Source organism: Sturnira hondurensis, unplaced genomic scaffold (genome assembly GCF_014824575.4).
Source record: "Sturnira hondurensis isolate 20B ecotype Veracruz unplaced genomic scaffold, ASM1482457v3 Scaffold0003693, whole genome shotgun sequence".
In the NCBI taxonomy this organism is placed as follows: domain Eukaryota; kingdom Metazoa; phylum Chordata; class Mammalia; order Chiroptera; family Phyllostomidae; genus Sturnira; species Sturnira hondurensis.
The window spans coordinates 5,278,018-5,303,288 of record NW_028076324.1 but is presented as its reverse complement, the minus strand read 5'-3'; the positions used below and the strand labels follow the sequence as shown (position 1 = coordinate 5,303,288).

General features: G+C 40.4%; 2 protein-coding genes across 10 annotated transcripts in view; one reads left to right on the top strand and one right to left on the bottom strand.

Annotated features, from left to right (window-relative positions):
* Positions 1–22,767, bottom strand: part of INTS9 (integrator complex subunit 9) — an 88,097-nt gene extending 65,330 nt beyond the window's left edge. Inside the window, exon 1 of the mRNA XM_037042206.1 lies at positions 22,512–22,767. Within this exon, the coding sequence (XP_036898101.1) occupies positions 22,512–22,520 (9 nt within the window). The 5' untranslated portion in view covers positions 22,521–22,767. The remainder of the gene's footprint in view (positions 1–22,511) is intronic.
* Positions 22,768–23,023: 256 nt separating this feature from the next.
* Positions 23,024–25,271, top strand: part of HMBOX1 (homeobox containing 1) — a 166,148-nt gene continuing 163,900 nt past the window's right edge. For all 9 annotated transcript variants that reach the window (XM_037042202.1, XM_037042199.1, XM_037042201.1 and 6 more), the window contains exon 1: positions 23,024–23,315. The gene's annotated coding sequence lies outside the window, so the exon portion shown is untranslated. The remainder of the gene's footprint in view (positions 23,316–25,271) is intronic.

The window sequence follows — 25,271 nt, the reverse complement described above, 5'->3', positions numbered from 1 at the left end:
TTGTGAAAATCTGTAGTGCTATTTTCCTTATTACAAAAGTCTCCTGGTGCAAAAACAAATCTAGGAGCTCATAATGGACACATATCTTAGTATCAGTGTATTGTTTGCTAGGCGTACTTGTTAATTTTCAAGGAACTGTGTGCTCAGGAGTGATAATGGTCCACAACTTTCACTTTGGCGTCACACTTACTGTCACGCTTACTCTGACACGAAGTGAACGTCAAGACTTAAAATTCATGAATGGGAGAAAGTACAAATGATACCCCGTGAGAAGGATGACTCAACAAGATACGGTCTTGGGGGGGAGAAAGAAGCAAAGGCAACTCCTAGATTTTTAAACTATTGAGATTACACTGGTACTTTTAATGAACTCCTTAATGCTTCCTAGTCTTAGGAAGTTTGGCAAAGCACTTCTCTAGCGAGACCCAGCAAGGCTTCATAACTTTATGATAAATTTTTCAAATGATATAGACAATTATCTAATTACCAGAAATGTCATATTAATATGATGGCTGTATTTATAAAATATACATATTCATAAAAATACACATTAATGCTGACACTTGAAAAGGAATTCTAAAAATAAAAGCGGACCTTAGGTTAGAGAGGAATAGGAAATGGAAATTTCATTGTACGAATTGCCTTCACTAACAATAAAAACTCTTGATAAATATTTTCTATCCAATATTTAATTGGCTCTTCCCCAACGACTGAACAAAATACGTAAAATGGACACCAACTTGACTGCCAAGGCCCAGGATCACATCAGCCTGAAGTCACACCCAAATCTGCACAAGCTCTATATGCTTTCTCATAACCATCCACTAATAGGAATAAAAAAATCTGTAATGGTATATTATGCTAAGAGTGTACAGATTCAATGTAGATGGGAGAGTTGGATAGGAAAAAAATGAAAGAATCTTAGAAATAAAGGTGACTGGTTTTTTCCAGCCGTCTTTTCTAACTGGTCCCTTAGCACGGTTTCCCTGTTGTACATACTGCTCTCGAATACCTGCCACATCACTTCCAAGGCAGAGCATCTGGTTAGTCCACCTGGACCACTCCCATAGTCATTTCCACGCCTCTGAGAAGCTGACACTAGCGTATCTTAACATTTTAAAAATGTGGTGGTTCCTAATGGTAAAATCCACATGCTTTTCTTTATTTAATTTAGTTTTTCCCCTCCATAGTCTGCCTTATGCTCATCAGACTCTTAGCCACCATAAAGATCGCAAAATATTAGGGTTAAAGGGGCTTTGGATTACAAATGGACCATACAACTAGAGCTAAAACAAGACTTCTGGAAAAGCACTGTTCGATAGAAATACAAAGCATGCCACACACAATTCTAGACTTTTTAGCAGCTAAACTAAAAAAATATTAATGACACATATACGTCACTTGTTTGTACTAAATCTTCCAAGTCTGGTGTGAACCTTACAGTGTATTTCAATTTGGATGCTAATTTTTCATCTGAAATACCTGATATGCATTTAGGTTTCATAAAATTTACTGCTGAAAAAGTAGACCCACTACCCAAGTTCTTGTGAACATTACTTAAATTTTTTCAAGAACTAAATTGAGTATCAACTTTTAAATTAAAAGCCCTGGCTGGTGTAGCTCAGCGGACTGAGCACGGGCCTGAGAACCAGAGGACCACAGTTCGATTCCCAGTCAGGGCACATGCCTGGGTTGCAGGCCAGTTCTTGGCAGGGGACACAGGACACATTGTGTGTCCCCAGCAGAGGCAACCATACATTGATATTTCCCTCCCTCTCTCCTTCCCTTCTCCTCTAAAGATAAATAAATGAAACCTTTAAAAAAAAACTTTTAAATTAAAAATATAGTCATTAAAATGGAACACACTTTAAATTCAGTCCCTTAGTTGTGCTGGTACCATTGTGAGTGTTAAACAGCCACATGCAGTGAGTGGGTACCGCACTGGACAGGGCAACTCTAGAAAACAAGGAAAGTCTTGGTGCCTTGGGTTAGGCAAAAATTTCTAAGATTAGACACAAAAAACAAGGACTATAAAACAAAATCTATAAAATTGACTTAATAAAAATTTAAAACTTTTATTCTTCTAAAGATTGTCTTAAGAAAATGAAAGATAACTCACATACTAGGAGAAAATATTTACAAAACACATACTGATAAAGAACTTGAATACAGAAAATAAAAGAATTCTTACAACCCAAGAGCACAAATAATGCAATAAAAATAGGGAAAATATTTGAATAGGCACTCACTGAAGAAGACACATAGATGGCAAATGTAAAGATGTTAAACATTAGTCCTTAGAGAAATACAAATTAAAATCACAATAAGATACCACTACACTCTTCCCAGAAGGGTCAGAATTAAAGATTTGACAAATTGGAAATCTCATGCACCACTAACACAATACTTTTGAGAATCATCCTCGTTTCTGCACATATCATCATTCCTTTTCATTACTAAGAATTATTCCATTGTGCAGGTACGCCACAATTTGCTTATCCATTTACAAGCTGATGGACATTTGGATTGTTATCTTCAGCTTTTGATGATTCTGAATAAAGCTGCTATGAAATTTCATAAACAGGTCTTTGTAGGGACATATGACTTCATTTCCCTTGGGTAAATACTAAAAAGAGTGGGACTGCAGCCCTGGATGGGTGGCTCAGCTGGTTGGAGCAACACCCCCTACACCAAGAGGTTGTGGGTTTGATTCCCATTCAGGGTGTGTGGGCAGCACCTGATTGATGCTTCCTGCTCACACTGATTTTGTCCCCCCCTTCCCTCTTTCTAAAAACCAGTGAAAACATATCTTCAGGTGAGGATTTAAAAAAAAGAATTAAGAAAAAAAGAGTGGGATTGCTGGATTATAAATGTTTAACGCTGTAAGAAACTCCCAAACTATTTCCCAAAGTGGACAATTATTTTTTGCTTAAATAAACCAGGCAGATTTTGTTGCTGAACTGTGCACTACAGTACCCACCATCTCTTTTAAGCTAGGCATAATGTGTTAGTTCTAACCTTGTCTCTAAGATGGTACCGGTCCAAATGAATCCCTAAAATCTTTGGATCTTAAATTTCTTCATGTGACAAAAGAGAAGACTAGATTATTTTAAGTTCTCCTTTAACATAAAAAGGTTGTTTCCCATAATTCCATCATTGCATTGAGTCATCCAAAGCTACCTGGTCTTTCACACAACCTGCTGACAAAACATGCCCATGCCAGTGTATTGTTACAGTTAACTTCCTGAAAGTATCCGAAATTACACCGTTCATAAGCTGGAAGGATTTCTAGCATCATCTACTCCAATTACCTCTTTTAAAAATGAGGAACCTAGCTTTCCTGAGGCTTGTAAACTTCCCGCTATACTAGCGATTTTCACACTGGTGCACTGCATAATGTTTTAAAACATGTCAGGGGCACTGGCCTCTTTTCCCTTAGACTACCAAATAGAAAATGACCACAGTAAACGTAATGGCCGTCCAGTGTGAAGGAATCAAAATTATACCTATTTTTTGTCAGATCAGCAAGAAATATACTTTTTGGTGTGCTGCAGAAATTTTGTAATTAGTTTACATGCGCCATGAGATGAAAAAGGCTGACAATTGCGGCTGTATACCAACACACCTGAGTACTCACATTTTCACTGCCATCCATATGGTAGCTCACTATGGGACGCTCCTCGCCCTAACAGACTGTGTAAGATTCTTAGTGTGTAGGGGAAAGGGGGGAGTACACACTACCGAGACTCCCTGCCTTGTACCACACCGTCATGAGTTAAACTGCTTCCACTGGGCTAAATTTGCCCAATTTGAAACTATTTTCCCTGCTAAGAGATTTGGGCCAGGACCTGAAACTCTCAGAGACTTCTATAAATACATTTCAATTTTATTTGGTAATCTTTCACTTTCTTCCACTTTATATCTTGATTCTATCTTGCAGGAGAGCTGTTAACTGTGCCAATCATACTCACTGTCAAACTGACTACACAGCTGGATAAAATAGAGGGATAATTTTCCACTTGAGCAGAAAATCCGTAGCATGCATGGTGAACACAGAGAAGCCGCTTTCTGGTTGGAGAGCGCCGAAATATCACGCACAGCTGGGTGACTGACACTCACGGCTGCTCCCTCCTGCGCATTCATCCTGCCCTCTGACTTGGCTTCTCATAAAGACGAGAAAAGCAGCAGAAAACGGTCATAAAAAGCACCCTCCCCACACCCCGCTCCCCAACACAGAGAAGCTCAGAAAGGGTGGAAATGGTGACAGCAAACATCAAGGGTGAGTGAGAGAAAACAGGCAGGGGCTGACCTCGGAATAAACACTGTTGGCTGCCTGGCACCAGAACTTTAAAAATGTTAAAAAGTAATTACTGTTGATTTTAAAGAGTTCACAGAGCTATGTAAATGACATAAAAATACTTTCTACAATTGACTAGAAGCACATAAACACCAAATTGGTAAAAGCGTTCACTGCTGGAGAGAGGGTCCTTCATCATATTGAGAACTTCACTTTCTACTTTTGATACTCTGTAGTCTTATTTTTTTCTTTTTTAAAAATTTTTATTTATTTTTAAAATATATTTTATTGATTATACCATTACACTTGTTCTATTCTCCCCTTCATTCCCCTCCACCCACACACTCCCTCCCCCCCACCATTCTCTCCCCCTAGTTTATAACCACGTGTCTCAAGATCTTTAGATTCTATATTTCCCCCACTATTCTTGCCCTCCCCCCTATCTATTTTCTACCTACTGTCTATGCTATTTTCTGTGACTTCTCCCCTCTTCTCCTCCTCCTACCCCCCTGTTTCTAACCCTCCATGTGTTCTTCATTTCTATGGTTCCACTCCTGATCTAGCTGTCCTCTTGGTTTGCTTTTGTTTTAGGTGTGGTTGTTAATAACTGTGAGTTTGCTGTCCTTTCACTGTTAATATTTTTTATCTTCTTTTTCTTATATAAGACCCTTTAGCATTTCAGATAATAAGGGCTTGGTGATGATGAACTCCTTGAACTTGATCTTATCTGAGAAGCACTTTATCTGCCCTTCCATTCTGAATGAAAGTTGTGCTGGATAAAGCAATCTTGGCTGTAGGTCTTTGGATTTCATGACTTGGAATACTTCTTTCCAGCCCCTTCTTGCCTGTAAGGTCTCTTTTGAGAAATCCGCTGACAGTCTGATGGGTACTCCTTTGTAGGTGACTGTCCCCTTATCTCTTGCTGCTTCTAGGATTCTCTCCTTCATTTTAATCTTGGCTAATGTAATTATGATGTGCCTTGGTGTGTTCCTTCTTGGGTCCAACTTCTTTGGGACTCTCTGAGCTTCCTGGATTTCCTGGAAGTCTATTTCCTTTGCCAGACTGGGGAAGTTCTCCTTTATTATTTGTTCAAATAAGTTTTCCACTTGTGGCTGTTTCTTTCCCCCTTCTGGTACCCCTATAATCCGGATGTTGGAACGTTTAAAGATGTCTTGGAGGTTCCTAAGCCTCTCCTCATTGTTTTGAATTCTCATTTCTTCATTCCTTTCTGGTCGGATGTTTCGTTCTTCCTTCTGGTCCATTCCATTGATTTGAGTCCCAGTTTCCTTTCCACCGCTATTGGTTTCCTGGACATCTCCCTTCATTTCAATTAGTTTAGCCTTCATATGTTCCTCTAATTTGTGACTATAATAAACCAGTTCTGTGAGCATCCTGATAAATAGTGTCTTGAACTGTGCTTCTGAGAGGCTGGCAATTTCTCAGTCACTGAGAGTTATGGGCTCTGGGACTTTGAGTTCTTCTTGCGCCATCTTTTGGGCTGTTCGTGCCTGTTCCGTAGCAGGATCAGAGCCCTAAAGTGTTTACTACAGTAGGTCAACTAAGTCGCTGGGTTGTGACGTTGTATGTGGGGGTGGGGTCAAAGAGGGACAATGGCTTCCCGTCTGCTGCCGCGTCCCCCACCGGCACTGCAGCCACCACCGTCACCAGGCCCACGCGTTTCCTTCCACCGCACGCGAGTGTGCCACCGCCGTCAGCCCTCTACCACTGGGTTCGCCCCCTGGGGCCTACATAGTCCGTCTCACTGTGCGCGAATGTGCAACTGCAGTCAGTCTGCCCCACAGTCTGACTGGTTCCGGGCTGCTTGCGCGCCTAGGTTGGGGGATCTGTCCTGCCTGACCCACCTCCGCTGCTGGCTCCGCCTCTCTTACCGTCCCAGTTGAACGGTTCGTAGTTGTCGGACTTCCATATAAATCCGTTTTCTGGTATTTGGGTGTGTCCTTGTTCTCCAAACCTTTGTTGTATTCAAACTTGGTTGTGGGAGAAGGCACAGTGTTTCCACCTATGCCTCCATCTTGGCAGAAGTCCTGTAGTCTTATTTTTAAATGCACTAACCAAATTTTTTTAAAGAGGATTTTTCCCTTTCTTTGAATAAACAGTAATTACCACAGAGGTTTCTACTGGCAACAAAGTTTTAAAAGAGGTTGAGAGGAAGGAGGTAACAGTATTTGCAGGGAAGGAAATAAAGAAATGGAAGATAGAAGGTAAGGGTAGAAAGAGCTAACAATAATAAATTAGTAAGTGATACTCTAACCCAACCTTTCACAGAAACTGTGAATACATCCACGATTCAGAGCAAAAGCTGGACCCTGCCCATCACTAAAAAGAAAGTGCATTAAAGGTCATTGATGGGTGACCCACACACTGTTTTCTACTTTTGCTCTATAGCCTTTGTTTTACTTGTGATTGGTTTTCAGGCATTTAATGACCCACTAGGCCCAAATACATACACTAACGCCGATAAAAGTGCTTGTAAAAAACAATGCATGACTATGATGAATAAAGGTAAAGATTGTTTTAAAAGGCAAAAGAGGTATGGAAATGATAAGTATAATATTGGGATGAATTATTTAACAGTAAAGGCAACTTAAGAACATTGGTATCGAAAATCTGCAGCAATGACAATTAGGAAGGAAGCAGAAGAAAGAATAACAAAACGCTATAAAGCTGGTAAGTGGTCAATAGGATCAGGCTAAGAGTATGCTGAGTTAAAGAAGCCAGACACAACATACATGAATTCAGACTTCCACCAAGATGGAGGCGTAGGTGGAAACACTGTGCCTTCTCTCACAACCAAGTTTAAAGACAACAAAGTTTTAGTAACAAAAATGCAGCCAAAACACAGAAAATTTAACTATACAGAAGTCCGGAAATCCGACAACAATGAACCGTTCACCTAGACTGGTAAGAGGGGCGGAGCCAGCAGCAGAGCAGGGTGGGGCAGGAAATATCCCCTGACCGGGGAGAGTAGGCAGCTGTGGGCGGATCCCAGGTGTGGGGTAACAACAGGCAGACCCAGTGACGGCAGAAGGCGGCAGGCTAACTGTGGTCACACATTCACGTGCAGCTAAACCAGCGAAGGATCGAGCAGTGGGACAAACCGCACAGGCCTAAGTGGCAGGAAGCAGCAGAGGGGACCACCATTACCCCTTTTTGACCCCGCCCCCACATACAACATCACAACCCAGCGACTGAGTTGCCCCATCCTGGTGAACACCTAGGATTCCGCTGCTCGTATGTAACAGGCACGAACAGACCAAAACATGGCTCAAGAACTCAAAGCCCCAGAGCCGATAACTCTTAAGCAACCAAGAAATAGCCAATCTCTCAGATGCACAGTTCAAAACACTGGTGATCAGGATGCTCACAGAACTGGTTGATTTTAGACACAAATTAGAGGAACAAATGAAGGCTAAACTAATTGAAATGAAGGGAAATGCACAGGAAACCAATAGTGATGGAAAGGAAACTGGGACTCAAATCAATGGAATGGACCAGAAGGAAGAAAAAAATGACCAAACAGAAAAACATGAAGAAACAAGAATTCTAAAAAATGAGGAAAGGCTTAGGAACCTCCAAGACATCTTTAAACATTCCAACATCCGAATTATAGGGGTACCAGAAGGGGGAAAGAAACAGCCACAAGTGGAAAACTTATTTGAACAAATAATAAAGGAGAACTTCCCCAGTCTGGCAAAGGAAATAGACTTCCAGGAAATCCAGGACACTCAGAGAGCCCCAAAGAAGTTGGACCCAAGAAGGAATATACCAAGGCACATCATAATTACATTAGCCAAGACTAAAATGAAGGAGAGAATCCTAGAAGCAGCAAGGGATAAGGGGACAGTCACCTACAAAGGAGTTCCCATCAGACTGTCAGCTGATTTCTCAAAAGAGACCTGACAGGCATGAAGGGGCTGGAAAGAAGTATTCCAAGACATGAAATCCAAAGACCTACAACCAAGATTGCTCTATCCAGCAAAGTTTTCATTTAGAATGGAAGGGCAGATGAAGTGCTTCTCAGATAAGATCAAATTCAAGGAGTTCATCATCACCAAGCCTTTATTATATGAAATGTTAAAGGAACTTATCTAAGAAAATGTTAAAGGAACTTATCTAATAAAAAATAAGAACAGTGAAAGGACAGCAAACTCACAGTTATTAACAACCACACCTAAAACAAAAGCAAACTAAGAGGACAGCTAGATCAAGAGCGGAACCATAGAAATGAAGATCATGTGGAGGGTTAGCAACAGGGGAGTGGGAGGAGGAGAAGGGGGGAGAAGGTACAGAGAATAAGTAGCATAGACGGTAGGTAGAAATACACAGGCAAGAATAGTAGGGGAAATATAGAATCTAAAGAACTTGAGACATGTGGTCATAAACTAAAGGGGGGGAGTGGTGGGGGAGGGTGTGCAGGAATGAAGGGGGGGAATAGAAAAACTGTAATGGCACAATCAATAAAATATACTTAAAAACAAACAAAAAAACATACATGAATTCATAAATAGATAAAAATTCACCCAATTGTATGTGCGATTGAAATTTATGCTAGTTTTACTGTATGGAATATGAATATACACACATGCACACATGCACACATGCACACCCTGAGGATGGCACCGCATGTTCTAGTGATTTATCTACACTCAACCCATTGATGTGACTGAGAATAACCTATGTATTTATCAGTTCTACAGAAATGGGACCCTCCCCAACTCTTTTTCAATAAAGATGAAAGTCAAAGAATTCACTGAGTGTCTCTGTTCTCTTTTCTTACCCAGCCTCTCTTCTTACACGGTGCCATCAATTCAATTGATTCTTTCACTTTCTGATGCATTTATAAATTCTGTTACTACTTATGAGGTCCTCAAAGTGCTTAGAAAAATCTTGCCCTAAGTAGGTAATTCTGACTTTGCATTTGCTTTGACGTATCTGCTAAGCTCACTGATTCTTCTTGTTTTGATTACATTTCAGTTTTTGAAAGTATTTTCTGTAACTGCAATGAATTATGCTTTCTGATTTCACATAAGTGTGTAAAATACAGTTCTCCTATGTTGTTTCCAAAGGGATGAATTTAAAGGTCCTATGTGTTTTGAAATTCTCACTTTAAAGTCCCACACTTTCTGCCTCTGTCCAAGTCGCTAAGTTTCCTATTTAAAGCCACCACTGTGGCTTCAGTCTACCCTTCTAACTTCCACTTCTGACACATTCAGGAAGCCTGCCCCTGTGCCAGCTGCAGTAATCCAGTGCTCCAATCAGAGGTACAAATCTTTCGTGTTAATAACACATATTAAATGAAAATGTTGATATTCTGAAGTAATGAATTATGAGGATGTGAGAAGAGAGAAAAATTCCTGTTTCTGTACACACCACTACAGAGCACAATAAAGCAAAAATACATAAAGTGTAATGCACATTATTGGGGAATCTCATTCCAAACCTTTTTTAAAACTTTATTAAGATATGGTCAACATGTAAAAATGTATTGAAATGTACTTATTGCACATAACTTGATGAGTTTGGGGATAAGTACACAGCCATGAAACCATCACCACCATCAAGGCCATCCATCCATAATCATACCCCTCACCTCTCAAAGTTTCCTTGAACTTTCTGTGTGTGTGTGTGTGTGTATGTGTGTCTATGTATGTGAAGAACACATAACATAATCTAAAAGCTTTTTAATTTAACTGTTTCTTCTACCTGCAGTAAGATACTGAGTTGGCCAAAAAAATCCACTTAGTTTTTTTCTGTAAAATAAAAGACACATATTTAATTTTTACCAATAACTTTATTGATTTGGATGTTTTGAGTATGTTGGCTGTCTCCTGCTATTGGCTTCTAGTGGGCAGAGGCCAGGGGTGCTGCTAAACATCTTCCAATGCATAAGACAGACCCACAGCAAAAATTATTTTGCCAAAATATCAATAGTACTAAGAAACTTCACGAACCACTTTCGACACATTTGATGTGCGACAGAACTTTCTCCATATACTGCACAAACCTTTTTTGCATTTCAGTTGTGTTTTTACCTTTCTTGAAATAATAAAGCATAATGCACTGAAAGTGTTACTTATTTTCTTCCATCTGCAATACTAAAATGGCTACACAAAAATTCACCAACTTTGATAAGTTTTTTAAATGCACGCCTATATGACAGTTGTTACAAAACAATCTAACAAAATTGTGTTGAATGAAGTTAAAGACAACTAAGCACCACTAGAACCATCATATGGAAAAAAAAGGACTTTTTGGCCAATTCCATACAATGCTCTCTTCTTCCAACATATCTGTCAGCCAAGGTACTTTTTTTCTACTTCTTTTTAAAAAATCCTCACCTTAGGATATGCTTACAGATTTTAGAGAGAGGGGAAGGGAAGGGGAAGAGAGAGGAAACGTCAATGCAAGAGAAACATGAATTGAGAGAAAAATGGATTCGTTGTCTTTCCTGCACCAAACGGGTATGGAACCTGCAACCTAGGCATGTGCCCTGACTGGGAATCAAACCCGCAACCTTTTGGTTCACAGGACACTCCAGTGAACTGAGCCACTTTGGCCTGGGCAGCCAGGGTACTTTTGAAAGCCATCAAAACTTCAATTTTTGAGGAAGCCTTGATTCTCTGGTTGAAATTAATCTTTCATAACTATAATCTCATATACTTCAATATTTTGCATTTATTATGGTCTATTACTAAGTCACATACACTTAGTCACATACACAGATAATATGCACAGTACATGGTGTCTATCTATGGTTTGTTTAATAGTCACTCATAGGCAGGATCTATGTGTTATCCATCTTTTATATGTCCCATAGCACTGAGCAGGTTTTGTATAAGCTAGGCATTTAATAACAATTGCTGAATTTTTGTTATTCTTTCTCTTATCTTTTAACACATAGTCATTCATCAATAATTTCTCCCTATTGGCGCTACATAGCTTGAATCAAATATAGCTTAAAATAAACATGCTACTGTCTAGGGTTCTGAAACCCTTTTTGTTTCTATGGAGATTTTTTTAATGGTGTGGTAATTATGTTTATTTTAACAGACTTATTTGTTTACATTCCTTGCCTTTATCAGGCCTGTCTCTTAAGTACAGAGAGGGAAACTATTTCTGGCTGTTCTGTTTTCCAAGGAAACCTTGTAATTTTCTTTTAAGGTCACAGAAGTCTTTTACTTCAATGAGTCTGCAATGTGCCACCTAAGACTTTAAGTTTTAAAAACCATTGTTTTCTCAAAAGTCTGGAAAGAACTTACAAGATATAATTAACTGCCTAGAATAAACAATACAACATAAATAGATCTTCCCCTTAAAAAACACCTTACTGTGGGGCCATGTAAAAGAATCTCACTTCATTAGTGATGAGGAAATTCAGCAGTAAGAAAGCAGCTACAGTAAGTAAATTAAAATACACAAAAATTTCAAGCCGGAAGTCAACATAACAGTGACACGGTAGATCCCAGCAACATGTCCACTCACGTCAGAAATCGAACAGAGAGGTCACCGCCACACCCCCAAGCTCTCCGGGCAGGGTAAGCCAGTGTAACCACAGGAGGGAACAGGAGGGTTAGGAAAATTATCTGCGATGGTAAATACCTGGAAATCCCAAGAGAAGTGGCTGGAAAATTTACTAAAAATTAAAATGAGAAAATTTAGCAAGACACTGTATAGAGAATTAAAAAAAAGCAATACCCTACCTATATGTAAACTAAGTAGGAAAAGATTTCAATTCCAATTTCAATGATCGAAAAGATAAAAGATGCTTTTTAAAAAATTTAAATAGAAGAAAATACATTTCTTGCTTTTAGACTCAATGATAAGTTGAAAAAAAAAGTCAATTCTCTCCTTTTGTAAACTTGATTACAATAAAAATATGGAAAAATTTTACTGAGAACTAGTAATTCTAAATTTTACGATACACAAATGTTTCAGAACAATCTGGAAAATTCTGAAATACAGAGTGATTTAGTGGAAACAAAGAGTACAAGATATCAAAATAAAACCTAAAGCTACCCAAGATAAAATAGTTTAGTGCTGTCATATTAACAGAGAAAGTGCCACAGATGCAAGTGGGGAGGGAAAAATACAGATGTTTTTATAAACACAGAAACATGCCCCACATCTTACACATGATAGAAAAATAAAGTTTAATGACATCATTTTTTCGCTTTTCAGTGAAAAGCAGCTACAGATATTGATATGAAATAATCTGTGAGATGCATTTCTAACTTCAAAAAGAAAAAGGAATATGCAAAACCAGTCTGAGTAGTATCTTGCCGTTTATATAGAAACAGAAGGGATGGGAATTCACAACTGTGTAAAAGTCCCCAGAATGTCTCTGAAGGATACACAAGAAAATGATAAGACTGTTTTGGGAAGGAAGATAAGGCAGAAAGGATTTTTTCATTTTTTGGTAAACCTGTTGTTCACTTCCTCCCCTCAAAACAAGTTAAGCAAAGTATGTGTACTATCTAGCTAAGAAGTACAAAAAGATGTCCAACATCACTAATCACTAGGGAACTGTAAGTCAAAACCACGGGAGATACTGCTTCACACCCATTAGGATAGCTATTATTAAAACAAACAAACAAACAAACAAACAAATGACAAGTTGGGTCAATGGTGGAGATGTGGAGAAATGAGAAGCCCTGTGCGCTGCTGGTGGGAATGTAAAATGGTGCAGGTCCAGACGCTGTGGAAAACACCATATTTGTTCCTCACACAGTTAAACTGAGAATTGCTGTGTGGTCTAGCAATTCTGTTTTTTGGTATACAACAGTGCCCCCTTACCCGCAGGGGATATGTTCCAAGACCCCCCGTGGATGCTTGAAACTGTGAATAGTACTGAACCCTATATATACTATATTTTTTCCTATACAAATATACCTATCATGATGTTTGCCGTATAAATTAGGCACAGTAAGAGATTAATGACAGTAACTAATGAAAACGTAGAAGTTACAATGCGCTGTAATGACAGGTATGAGAATGTGGCATTAGTAAGTAAAATGAGGGTTACTGGACCCCAAGCACTGCAATACCTGGTAGTGGCTCTGCGAACCGACATGGCCGCTAAGTGACGGCCAGGGGCAGTGCAGACAGTGTGGAGACACTGGGCACAGGGATGAGTCATGTTCTGGGGGTGTCACAGCGGGCAGTGTAAGGGTTCATCATGCTACTCAGAATGGCACACAATTTAAAACTCAGGAACTGCTTATTTCTGGAATGTTCTATTTAGTATATTTGGACCATGGTTGACCATGGATAACTGAAACCTCGGAAAGCACACCCAGGTACATGGGGAGGGGGTACTGCTGCACATCCAGAAGGACCGAAGCACAGGCTGGGACAGATGCTCGTGCACCCTGTTCACAGCAGCTCTTCCACAACAGCCAAAAGGTGGACACGGCCCAGGCAGGTGTCTGTGGGCAGATGGATGGGTAAACGAAAGGTGGTACCCACATACGCTGGAGCATTATTCTGCCTTAAAAAAGGAAATTCTGACACATGCTGCAACATGGACGAACCTTGAAGATGTCACGCTAAGTGACACCTGGAAATGGACGGTGGTGATGGAGGTACCACCACAGCAATGCGAAAGTACCTAATGTCACTAATCATACATTTAAAATGGTTAAAATGCAATAAATATTATGTTGTGTGTATTTTACTGCAATTTTGAAAACTGGAATGCACTAACAGGGAATCTGAAGAGACCCACTGCAAGTAAAGAAACTGAATTTAGTCAAATGAAAATCTCCCAGCAAAGAAAAGCCCAGGACCGCATGGCTTCACTGATGCATTCTATCAAACATTTAAAGAAGAAATAATATCAATTTTCATGCACCTTCCAGAATATACAGGAGGAGAAACATTTCCCAACTCATTTTATGAGAACAGTATTTATCTGATACCAAAGCCAAAGATACCATAAGAAAACTATAGACACTATCTCTCATGAACATATCTGCAAAAATCCTCAACCAAATATTAGCAAACCAAATCCAGCAACATATATAAAGTATTATACATCATGACCAAGTGGAAATCATGCCTAGCATGCAAGAGAGATTTAACATTCAAAATTCAATTAATGCAAGAAAGGACAAAAGCCATATGATCACCTTGATATCCAAAGGAAAAACACTTGATAAAATCCAAGACCCATTCACGATAAAAATGCTGCACAAGCTAGGGATGGAAGAGAACATCCTCTACTTGATAAAAAGAATGGGCAGCTCACATCATATTCAGTAGTGAAAAATTAAATGCTTTCCTCCTAAGACCGGGAAAAGGAAAAAATGAAAAGGCCACCTGCTTGCACCACTTCTACTCAGTATTACATTGGAGGGCCCAGCCAGTGCAATAATGCAAGAAAAAGAAATGAAAACATAAACACATTAGAATAAAAACTTATGTCTACACAATCAGAGTAGCCACAAAGTGTAACAATCCAAACATCTATCAACTGGTACATGGATACACAACACGTGGTATGTTCATGGGGTGGAATATTATTGAGCAATACATGCTACAACATGGGTAAACCTCAAAAACGTTATACTAAGTGAAATAAGTCAGACACAAAAGACCAAATGTTGCATGAGCCAATTTATATGAAATGATGAGAAAGGTCAAACCTACAGACAGAAAACAGATTAGTGGCTGCCTAGGCCTGGAGGCAGTAATGAGGATCGACCTCCAATGAGCACATGGGCTCTTCACCGAGTCGTGGAAGAATTCGAAACAGCTGTGGTGACTACTGTACAACTCTGGACATTTTCTAGAAACCACTTCATTGTACCTGCCAAAATGCATGAATTTTGTGGCATATAAATTACACCTCAATAAGGCTGCTTAAAAATGTAAAAAAAGGCCACAATTATAATAATAATATCCTTTACATTAATACTACTCCTTATTTACCCATATTTCCACACACTGAAAAACACTAAGGGACGGTAGAGTTAATTTAGAACATCCAATTATGTCTCCCTCTATTAGAACAGAAAAATGCAGAAATCCTGTATCTAGGAAAAGAGACCTTTTGCTTAGGTCTTAAATTGTGAGAAACAGATTACTTATTAATGAAGACATTTTATTATTTACCTCCCCTTATCCCTTCATAAACTAAGTGATGAAAAATAAACTGTACCTTAAAGGAAGAAAGGGTGTTTAGTTTTATATGTCCTAAAAAGAACTGCTTTCTTGAACATCATCTATCTGGTTATCCATGCCTGAGAAAGTTAAAGTTCACTCACTTGTGCTTTTAATACATTGAAATGTTTCAGACCTTTAATGAGTCTCCTTCAGATATATGGTCATTCAGGGACAATTTAAACTTCCTGTTTTTCTCACAGTGAAGTTCTCACCACAAGGTGCTTTGTCTTGATCACTGAGCACCTTGGGGCTGTCAAGCTGACTCTTTCCTCCTACAGTTTTTTCCCCATCTCCCACTCAGCCTTTGTGTTTGCCTTTTCTCGTGATTTCTGCAAATTCTAGTATCTACCTCTTTGCTAGCCTTCTTGATATGTCAACTCCTGGCTTCATCTCACTGGCCATCCCTTTGAGAGACCTCCTTTGCCATTTATACACACTTGGAGCTGTTTCTCCAATTTGCTTGATAACCTAACAGCATCCTCTTAATTATTATACCCATGCAACAGGATTTTCAAAGCAACAGCACAGATTTGTTTTTTAAAAAACTTTTTTTTAATCTGAAGAAATTTGGTCCCCTTCTGGCACATTCAATTTTACAAAATATGGCTGAAGTTTAAGGGATAAAAGGGTGTGAGAAGTGATGAAAGAAAAAAAGTTACATTAGTAAGACAATAGGAAGAATAAAGAAACAGAGAGCATTGTTGGCAAGGATGAGGAAATGTAGCCTCATACATTACTGATACAATGAAAACTAGTGCACAAGTTGGCCGTAACTGTTAACATTTTAAGAAGGCGTAGTCTTGGATACAGCTAAATACACTTTTTGACCACTGCATTAAAAAAGACTGAGTCAGTGCCCAACATAATCTCTACATTAGAAAGTTCAATGTAACACTGTTTGAACCTCACAGTAACCCCCCTAGGCTTTAGTTTCATAGAGGTGGGGAGTAAATCTGTTTGGCCTGCTGCAATACATCCAGTGCCTTGAGCAATGCCAAGCACAGAGGAAAACGATGTTTAGGAAGATCTGCTGAAAGAATAAGTGGATGACAGGGACCTGAGGGGCAGTTTAAGCCTGGACCGCTGCTGATATCTCGCAAGCCAGGAGTGATTTTCCATTCGGAATGCCAGGCTTTACTGAGTCCCACGGCTGCACTGCACTCCTGGGCCTTGTCTGCCACATACACTTCACTGATCCTCAGAGCAAACGGCAGAGAGAGCTGAGTAAACCAGTCACAAAACAAATGTGCTCCTACAGTTACAAGCAACAGTAATACTGTCATGCTTGATTTTATATATGTATATAAAATTTTCTTCAGTTCAACTATTACCATCCAAAAAATCTACCATCAATATATACTTTTGCCTTAATAAATATGAAAGATTTAATCTTTAGGGCTTTGAAATGCCCAGGACTACACTGCCCATTGTTATCTCAGAACACTACTGAACAAGGTATGTGACTTGGCTTCATGTCACACATAGCTTTTTAGAGTTTGAGGGAATCATTTGAAAGGAGAAAAAACTTATCATACAGAGGTCATGGTAAAACATAATCACTGCAGAGCCTGAAATGATATTGCATCATAAAGACACACGAGGGCACTCTAATCAACCAGCAAAGAGAAACGTAGAAAAGAATGAAGTCAGGCTGACATTTTAACAATTGTACTGTAATAGGTGAATTAAGCACTGGTATAATTGTGAATGTTTTTAATTCACAGCAAGAGATTTTTTGTCCTTACTCCAAAGTTTAAGAAGTCAAAAGGATTCTTCAATTCTGTAAATTGGAGAAAGAATCCATCACTCTCAGATCCAAGGTAAGAATTAACCCCAGCCCTTTCTAATGATTTGTTAAATTGACCTTGGGGCAGGACTTGCTTGCCCCTTTCAAGCGAAGGTCTTCTACACACTGCAATTCCACTTGGTGTTTTCCTCCACTAGCAGCAGCCCGTGAATTCATTTCGTTACTCCATCTCTTTCCCTCGGAGAAATGGCAAGTTCAAAGTTTGGGCCTTCTCCAAAGCTAGTAGTAAGGAGATGTAATTTTGTTCAAAGGAGCATAGACCACTAAAGAATATATCTCATGGCCTATCTTGAGTTTTTATTTATTTATTTATTTAAAAGATTTTATTTATTTTTTTAGAGAGAGGGGAAGAAGAAAGAGGGAGAGAAATATTAATGTGTGGTTGCCTCTTGAACGCCCCCTACCGGGGACCTTGCCTTAAACCCAGGCATGTGCCCTAACTGGGAACTGAACCAGTGACCCATTGGTTTGCAGGCCTGTAGCTCAATGCACTGAGCTACACCAGCCAGGGCTTATCTTGAGTTTTTAAATGTGTAACTACAACTATAGCATATCACTTCCTCCATCAAATTCAAAAGTAGAGCACACCAAGCATTTCAATGACCTTCCTTTCAGACTTTTAATAAGAGAGCAAGACTAACTATGGAGAGAGGAGAGCTGTGGATCCTGAGGCAATCAGGCCCATCCACTAAGGATTATCATTAATCGTAAAGTCACATTCAAATTTCTGCTTCAGCAAAATTACAAATAACTCTTTGTCATCAATCTTTGGGGTCAAATTTAATGGTTAAAGTGGAGAATATTAAATGTCACGGGTATACTGCACTTGCATCTTTGTTGACTGAATACTAGAAGGTTCCATCTCTGGAACTACCTACAGGAAGCATGGCACACGCTGCATTCTCAAACTTCTTATTATTTTATTCACTTTAATCTTCACTAAATTCCTGGTCATGATGTTTCAAAGTCAATTTCTGCTGATGTATTCAGTATTTTTTTCTGTTAAGTTCCCTGGTGAATTCCAGTTCCTATGCTTAGCTGAATTGGTCATCAGGGTGTACCCAGTTAGGCTCAATCTATACTAAAACAGGACATGCTCTAAAATGTGCTAATTTAGAGGATACATTTCTAATTCTCCTGGTCTGTTTAAAACAATTCTGGTTCATTGAAGGTACCAATAAATTTCTTCAGTTAAATAAAGTTGCCTGAATATTAAGTAATATTATAGAGTCACTAAAATCCTTTCAGTTGGTATCTCTACAAGGAGATATCCAAGGATTACATTATAATGACATCCACTGTCTTCCTTTGGGTGAGTAAAAAGCCACTAAAAGAATGATGTGTAAACCAGACAACTAAAATTGGTATCAGAGGCTAACTTGGGTAGTATAAAAACTAACATGGGCTCCCACTTGGTATGATCTGATATGGAGCACTTTATATCATCAAGAAAGTTTCCAAACTTTAACTTTTTACCACTATTTTTTTAAGATCTTAATTTAACTAAACTGTCACTTAAAGCTAATTTAAAAAATAGCCTTGCATAGCAGGTGAGAACAAAGAGGGGAGGTGGTGGTGGGGGGGGAGGGGCTCCTCCTGTGGACGGAGGAGCCTCCTCCTCCTTCAGAACATGAAGTTTCCCACTGCGTCCTCCCCAGAGGGCTCCCAGATGCCAGATGCCAGACCTGAAGGTTTTTTCCTTCACGGATCCTCCAGTTATTTTTGCTTTCCCTTGATCCATATGCTTTAACAGGATTTTTAAACTATACTTATTAAGAAAAACAAAAGCCCCAAATAGACTGTCTCTCAGTATGCACTCTGGCTTCCTTTAAGAGAGAACCTAGAACATGCCATGCACTGTGCAAGGCAAGGTGATGGAGCCCTTGCCCTTATTAAGCAACAGGCTCTTGATAAAGGAATCTTGGGTTCAGAGTTTGGCTCTAGCACTTTTTTCCTCTGTGTAACTTTGAGCCACTTCACCTCCATGAGGCTCAGCTTTATCTGTAAAATGGGAATACTATCACTTAGATCAGGGGGTGTCAAACTCATTTCCACAGGGGGCCACATTGGCCTGGCAGTTGCCTGCAAAGGGCCAAAATAATTTTAGGACTGTATTAATGTAACCACTCCTTAACTGTTAAGAAGCCGAAATTACATTCGGACCTTTGAAGGCAACTGCAAAGCTGATGTGGCCCCCAGTGAAAATGAGTTTGACGCTCCTGACTTAGATTGAAGGGTTGAATGGGACACCAAAGAGCAAGTACCTTGCACAGTGTTTGGCACACAGTATTTGATCCATAAAAGGTAGCACTTAGTTCTTTTTACTCCATTGTTATAGCTTATTGTAATGTTTTAACTTTATCCCTTTATCTTTTCTCAGTAATATGCCTTCAGAGATTATTTATTTAACTGCTATTTAGAGGTGTCACATGATGTCGGGCCTTGAAAAAACACAAAGTCTACGAGAGGGAGGGCAGAGATAAAATCCACAATTGCAATTGGATGGCACACAAGAGGAAGTGTGCCATGGAAGCACATGAGAGGGGTACCTAACACGAGGAAACCTTGAAGAAGTGCTATTTAAACAGAGACCTGAAATGTATAAAGAAATTGGGCAGGCAGAAAAGTGTTGTAGGCAATGGAACACACGTAAAATCCCAGAGGCTAAAGAGAGAAGGGGAAGATCAAGGACCTGGAGATGTGCAACATAACTGGAATAAGGAGAGCAAGGTTGACAAGGGCTAGACCTGGGCCTACAGAGGTAGGCAGGACCAAGTATGTCAAGTGAAAAATTATAAAACTTTACCCTAAGGGCAAAGGGTTTTATGTTACTCTTAAACTTAAAACAATTTCTCGGATGCAGAATAGAAAATGGATTGGAGAAGGGTAAGACTGAATGCAGGGAGACCAGGTAGAAGGTGTTTTGAATTCCAAGTGGCAAGTGCAAAGAGCCCCTACAAAGCCCGTATTGGCGGGACTGGAGAGAAACAAACCAGTTCATGAACAGAAGTAGACTGAAAAAGGTGTGGTCACAGACTGTGCGTGGGAAGGGTATTTTGGCAAGTCATAATCTCAAAAACAAGAATGTGCTCAATAAAATGTATTTCTGTGTCTCATGATATAAATGGAAAACATGGCTTACTACAAATTCCATAATCTTGTATGAGGAAGCACATAAAATTTAACCTTTTAGGCCATGGGAGGATTTATTCCAACTTAATGGGAGGCGTGTCACACAAAAGAAGTCTAATTTACTGAGTGTCAATGTTTCTGAAACCACTTTGTTATGCTGATAAAATTCTGCATTACAGATCATTAACTACCAAAGGAGTTATAACACTTCCTCTGAGGCACCTTTCGGTTCTTAGAGGAAAAAAAATAAGTCTCTACTTTTTTCCTATGTTTTCACCATCTCTAAATAACAGGAGGATATTATGAGCAAACCAAAGTACAGGGGTGGGCAAAAGTGGGTTTACAGTTGTTCGTAGGGGGAAAAATGCAGGTAATGATTATTAAAAAATAAATAATACAAGAATAAACTCACAACTGTAAACTTATATTTGCCCACTCTTGTATATGTAATGTAAACAATGGCTCTCTGATAACCTTGGCAAATGAGTCTTTATAGAAAAACTGTTTCACACTTGCATGCCTTCTCACCAAGCACACCAAATGTACTTTATTCTGTATTGAACACATGGTCTGTGCTCCAATCATTTAGGCACAATGTCTTTTGCTCCTAAGCTGAAGTTTCTTCATGGAAGGTCCTAGCCTACTTATCCTTCTTACTAGTTCTAGAGTTACCTTTCCAGGAAGCTGCCTCTCAATCACCTCAATTCTACAAGCCCTAAACACGCCCCTATGTTATCAGGAATGCAGTGAATTATAATTTTGGCTTACTTTTCTACCTTCATTATATTGCACGCTTCTTTAGGGCTAGGGCAGTGACTTTCAATTCTGCATTCTTCAGTGTCTGGCACAATGACCCAGAATCAAATTCATATTCTCAAGGTTTACTGACCTGCGCTCTATCCCTTACACAAACAGCTTTAAATGGAGGCAGTTTTGTAGTTCAGTCTACTTTTAGTACTTTTTCTGACTTCTCGGAAAACAGATGATGCTTTGCTGAGTAAGTATATACCTGTGCAATGATAATCACCAAGGCAGGGGATGAGGGGTATGTGGGTGCTTTGGAAAAGCATGGTTCAAATAATTATATAAATGGAAAAAGAAAATAAATCTTTTGTTTTCATATAAAAATCACACGAAGTAAAGCTTGACAATATTTGGCTACAGGAACATGATTTTAAAAGGTACAGCACCCTACACGAGTTTTTCTACTCTCCTAATTATGCTTTTAGCTAATTCCACACAGTTGGAACAAACTACGTCTGTGTGCACAATGGTAGTAAAGTAGCTCAAAATTAAGAAGTATTCCTGTAAGCCAGGTGTTCTGAGTTTTGTGATGCAAAGACTAAAGGTGTACTGGCATGTTCCACCTAACCTTGGTTCATGAAATCCCTACAGCCCTAGACTGTAATGTCTTTTTGTTTTTTATTTGAAGATCTAACTGGCTTTATGAAGCGATTCAAGAATCAGGCAGCATTCATTCCATCCACCAACCAGAAGGGCGCTGCCACCTGTAATGTCTCTACAATTCCTCGCAATCTACCCACATCCTATATATGGTTTAAGCCTCAAATCCTCCAAGAACACACCCTGACCTCGTCCTTCTTTGAATTCCAACTGCAATTAGGGGTCTGTAACAGAAAATTTAATATCTTCAATATCTTCTAACCTCTGCTCATAAGTAACTAAAGAGTTCTCCACAAAGGTAGGAAGAAACGCTAATCAAGAGTCAACTGCGTGGAAAGAAGTTAACAACCTATTACAACACTCACGTGGCAGCTGAGAAACAAGTCAAGCCTACTTCATAAAGTCCAACCTTACTGTGCCGACGAAGAAACGTTACAGTCAACCTCTCATTTAACCAAAGGGACCCCAGGACATGTACGCTCTCCTGGCAGTTGTGTGTGGGGTGGGGGAGAAAGGTGTGATTCTAACTCCGTCAACAGCAAACAGCAGCTTCCCCTTTAGTCCATCCCCATTTCTACTCTCCTAATTGCCACCCCTTTAGAGACGGTTCCCTTCGCAAGATGGAAACGACTAAGTCCAAAGGATATGGTATAACCATTGCCTTCTAACTTAGGAGCGGAGACTCACCAGTTTCATATTGGACTTTTTGATTCAACAGCAGTCACTGGAATCCTCAAACCCAGAAAGCGTCTTCCGGTTCAAGCTCCGCCGCTCGCGGGAGAAGAGCATCGCGGGACATGCAGTCTTTCTTTCCATCGCTGCCTTTCCGGGACATCATGGGAAATGTAGTCGTCTCTCTATACATCATGGGAACTGTAGTTATCTTTTCTTTTCCTCCCTTTTCTCTCTAAACACCTCCTTCCGTTAGCTCAAACTCTTCCCCGCCGCCGATTCATCCTCCCTCTCCACCCCAGCATGATATCACGTCTCCAGTTTGGGCCTGGTACCCACGGTATTCTGGGATGTGTAGTCTCCACAGCTGTGGCGCTCCTTTACCCTCCTCCCTGTGGGAAGGCGTATGGGCGCGCGACCTGCCGGGAGTTGTAGTTCCCTGGGGTCCTGGCCGCTGAGCCCCATGCTTTTACTCAAGGGAGTTAGGAACTACAACTCCCAGGGCCGCCCGGCGGCAGCAGGTGGGAGTGGGGCTGTTGATATCAATATGGCGGTTGTCAGCCAGACAAAGACAGTCAGTCTGATGTGATTGAGACAAGGGAGATTTTCAGGGGGAGACTGGGAGATAGGGGCCTCCCCTCCCCCTTCTCCTCTTCCTGCGCGGACCTCAACCCCTCCCCAGGCCCCTCCCGCTTGGCGCCCCACGCGGAAGACACCCCTCCCCCTCCCGCTTTCCCCTCCTCCCTATCTCAGCCCTTCGTACTGGGACGTTGGGGAGGGGGCTGTGTCGCGCGGAGAGAACTCAGCAACGATTCCGAGGTGAGTCGAGTGGTTTTCAAGCCACGCCACCTCAAGTCGTTTTCCCCACTTCTTTCTCCTCACTTTCTTTCTTTTTCCTTTTTTTGCGGGATTTTGGGGAGAAACTGAGTGGTCTGGGGATGGGTCTCTTAAATGGCCCGATTGAGAGGAGAGAGGAAGTAGGGGGCTTCCGAGTGGGAGACGGGGACGTAGGGTACGGGGTGGGGCAGTTTGTGGGGGGCGGTAATTGAAAGGCGTCGGCTACTGCCCAACTCCTCTCGTCTCCTCCACTATGGGCGGAAGGTTTGAATCCTGGAGGTGGGGTCTTCTGTCTGGAGTTTGGGAAACTGTAAGGTGAATTGGAGGTGTGTGGGTTTTCCTGGTGTGTAACTGTGTTTTAAACTGTGTGACGTGTACTCTGTAACACGTTAGTCTTGAATACACGTCTAGCGATAGGAAGTTAGACAGCTGAAGTCATAGCTTTGAACTGGGCCTGGCCAGGGGAGCGTGCGTGAGGTCTGGGACGTGGACCTCTGGGCTGGCGCCGTGGTGCGTGCGGGGTAGCTGGCGTTAGCAACTCGTCTGTGTCCCATTGCCCGATCACACTCGTCCTCCCCGCCTCCTCCCCCTGCCGCGACACATCTCCACCCCGAAACTCCCAGCAGGAGAACTGTGGGGATGGAGAGGAATTTTTGTATCCTTAAGTCGGTAGATAAGGTGGGAAAAGAACAGTGTTCTTAATATTTTATTCCGGAACTGTGTTTTTGTTACACTATTGGGGCTACTTGGAAAGGAGTCCTCCACCCACCCTCACCCCGAAACAGCAGGTAGGGGTGTCTCATCGTCTTTCGTGTTGAATACGTTAAACATTACTTAAGATTCAGGGACGAAGGGTCGGGGTCGGGACTGCTGACATGTGTAGGCATCTCTGTCTACTAAAGACACAGAATGACTGTTGTGTATCTTGAGATAGGGCGACTTATTTACGTGGTAGGAAAAACTGTTGGAAATTATTTGGAGGCAGGGGGAGTAGCTGAAAGGCGCTGTTTGTGTTTTTCTTCTACCCCACCCTGTTCTGTCTCGCATTTGTCTGAAGGTTGGTACGGAAGAGTGAGGACGCATTGGGTGAGTGAAGGGGACAATGCAGTTGACATTAAAGATACTATGTAAAGTTGAATGGCATAAAGTGATTGCTTTATAAATTTACCCCGAAGCTTTAAGAACCCTCATGTTTCATATAGAGTGGAGTGATGTGACTAGTTCATTTCTCTGGGATCCTGCAGGTATACGGACTTCTGCCTCCCTCCCTCTGTCCTTCCTTCCTTCCTTCCTTCCTTTCGTTCTTTCCTTCCTCTCTTTCTTGTTATGGTACATTTCTCTTCCTGGATGGACATAATGCTTCCTGTGCCCCTGTTTGGGTTTGTGTGTGTGTGTGTGTGTGTGTGTGTGTGCTAATACAGTTGTGATTTTTGTAGTTCTGTGTAAAATAGATCTTTAGATGAAAAGAACCAGCATTTGTTTTTATTTTGCATTTAGTCACAGGTAATCATCACATCAGTGCCTTGCATTAAACTTATTTTAAAACTGTACAACTAAGTTCTTCGATCTAGTTGAATTATGTGTCTAAGTTTGGAAAATTTGAATTCTGATTTTTTTTCAAGTTTCATTTGGAGTTATAAAGGAAAGGGGGTTGCAACATCTTGATTCTCACAGTCTTTAATATTTAATAACATCACACCAGGAGAATTTAAGATCATGTATTTTGTACTTCCTTCTGTCTGAAATATAAGTTCATCAGTAACCTTTCCCATGTGACAGATTTTTAGTGTAATAGACTTTTCAGTAACTAAAGGAATTGACATAATGTCTTTTTCAACTATTGAGAATTTACGGTATTTACATATTTGGCTTCAAACTTACTAATTCTTGAACTTATCCGTAAAGGATCTTAGATTTCATAAAACTGAAAGTCACAAA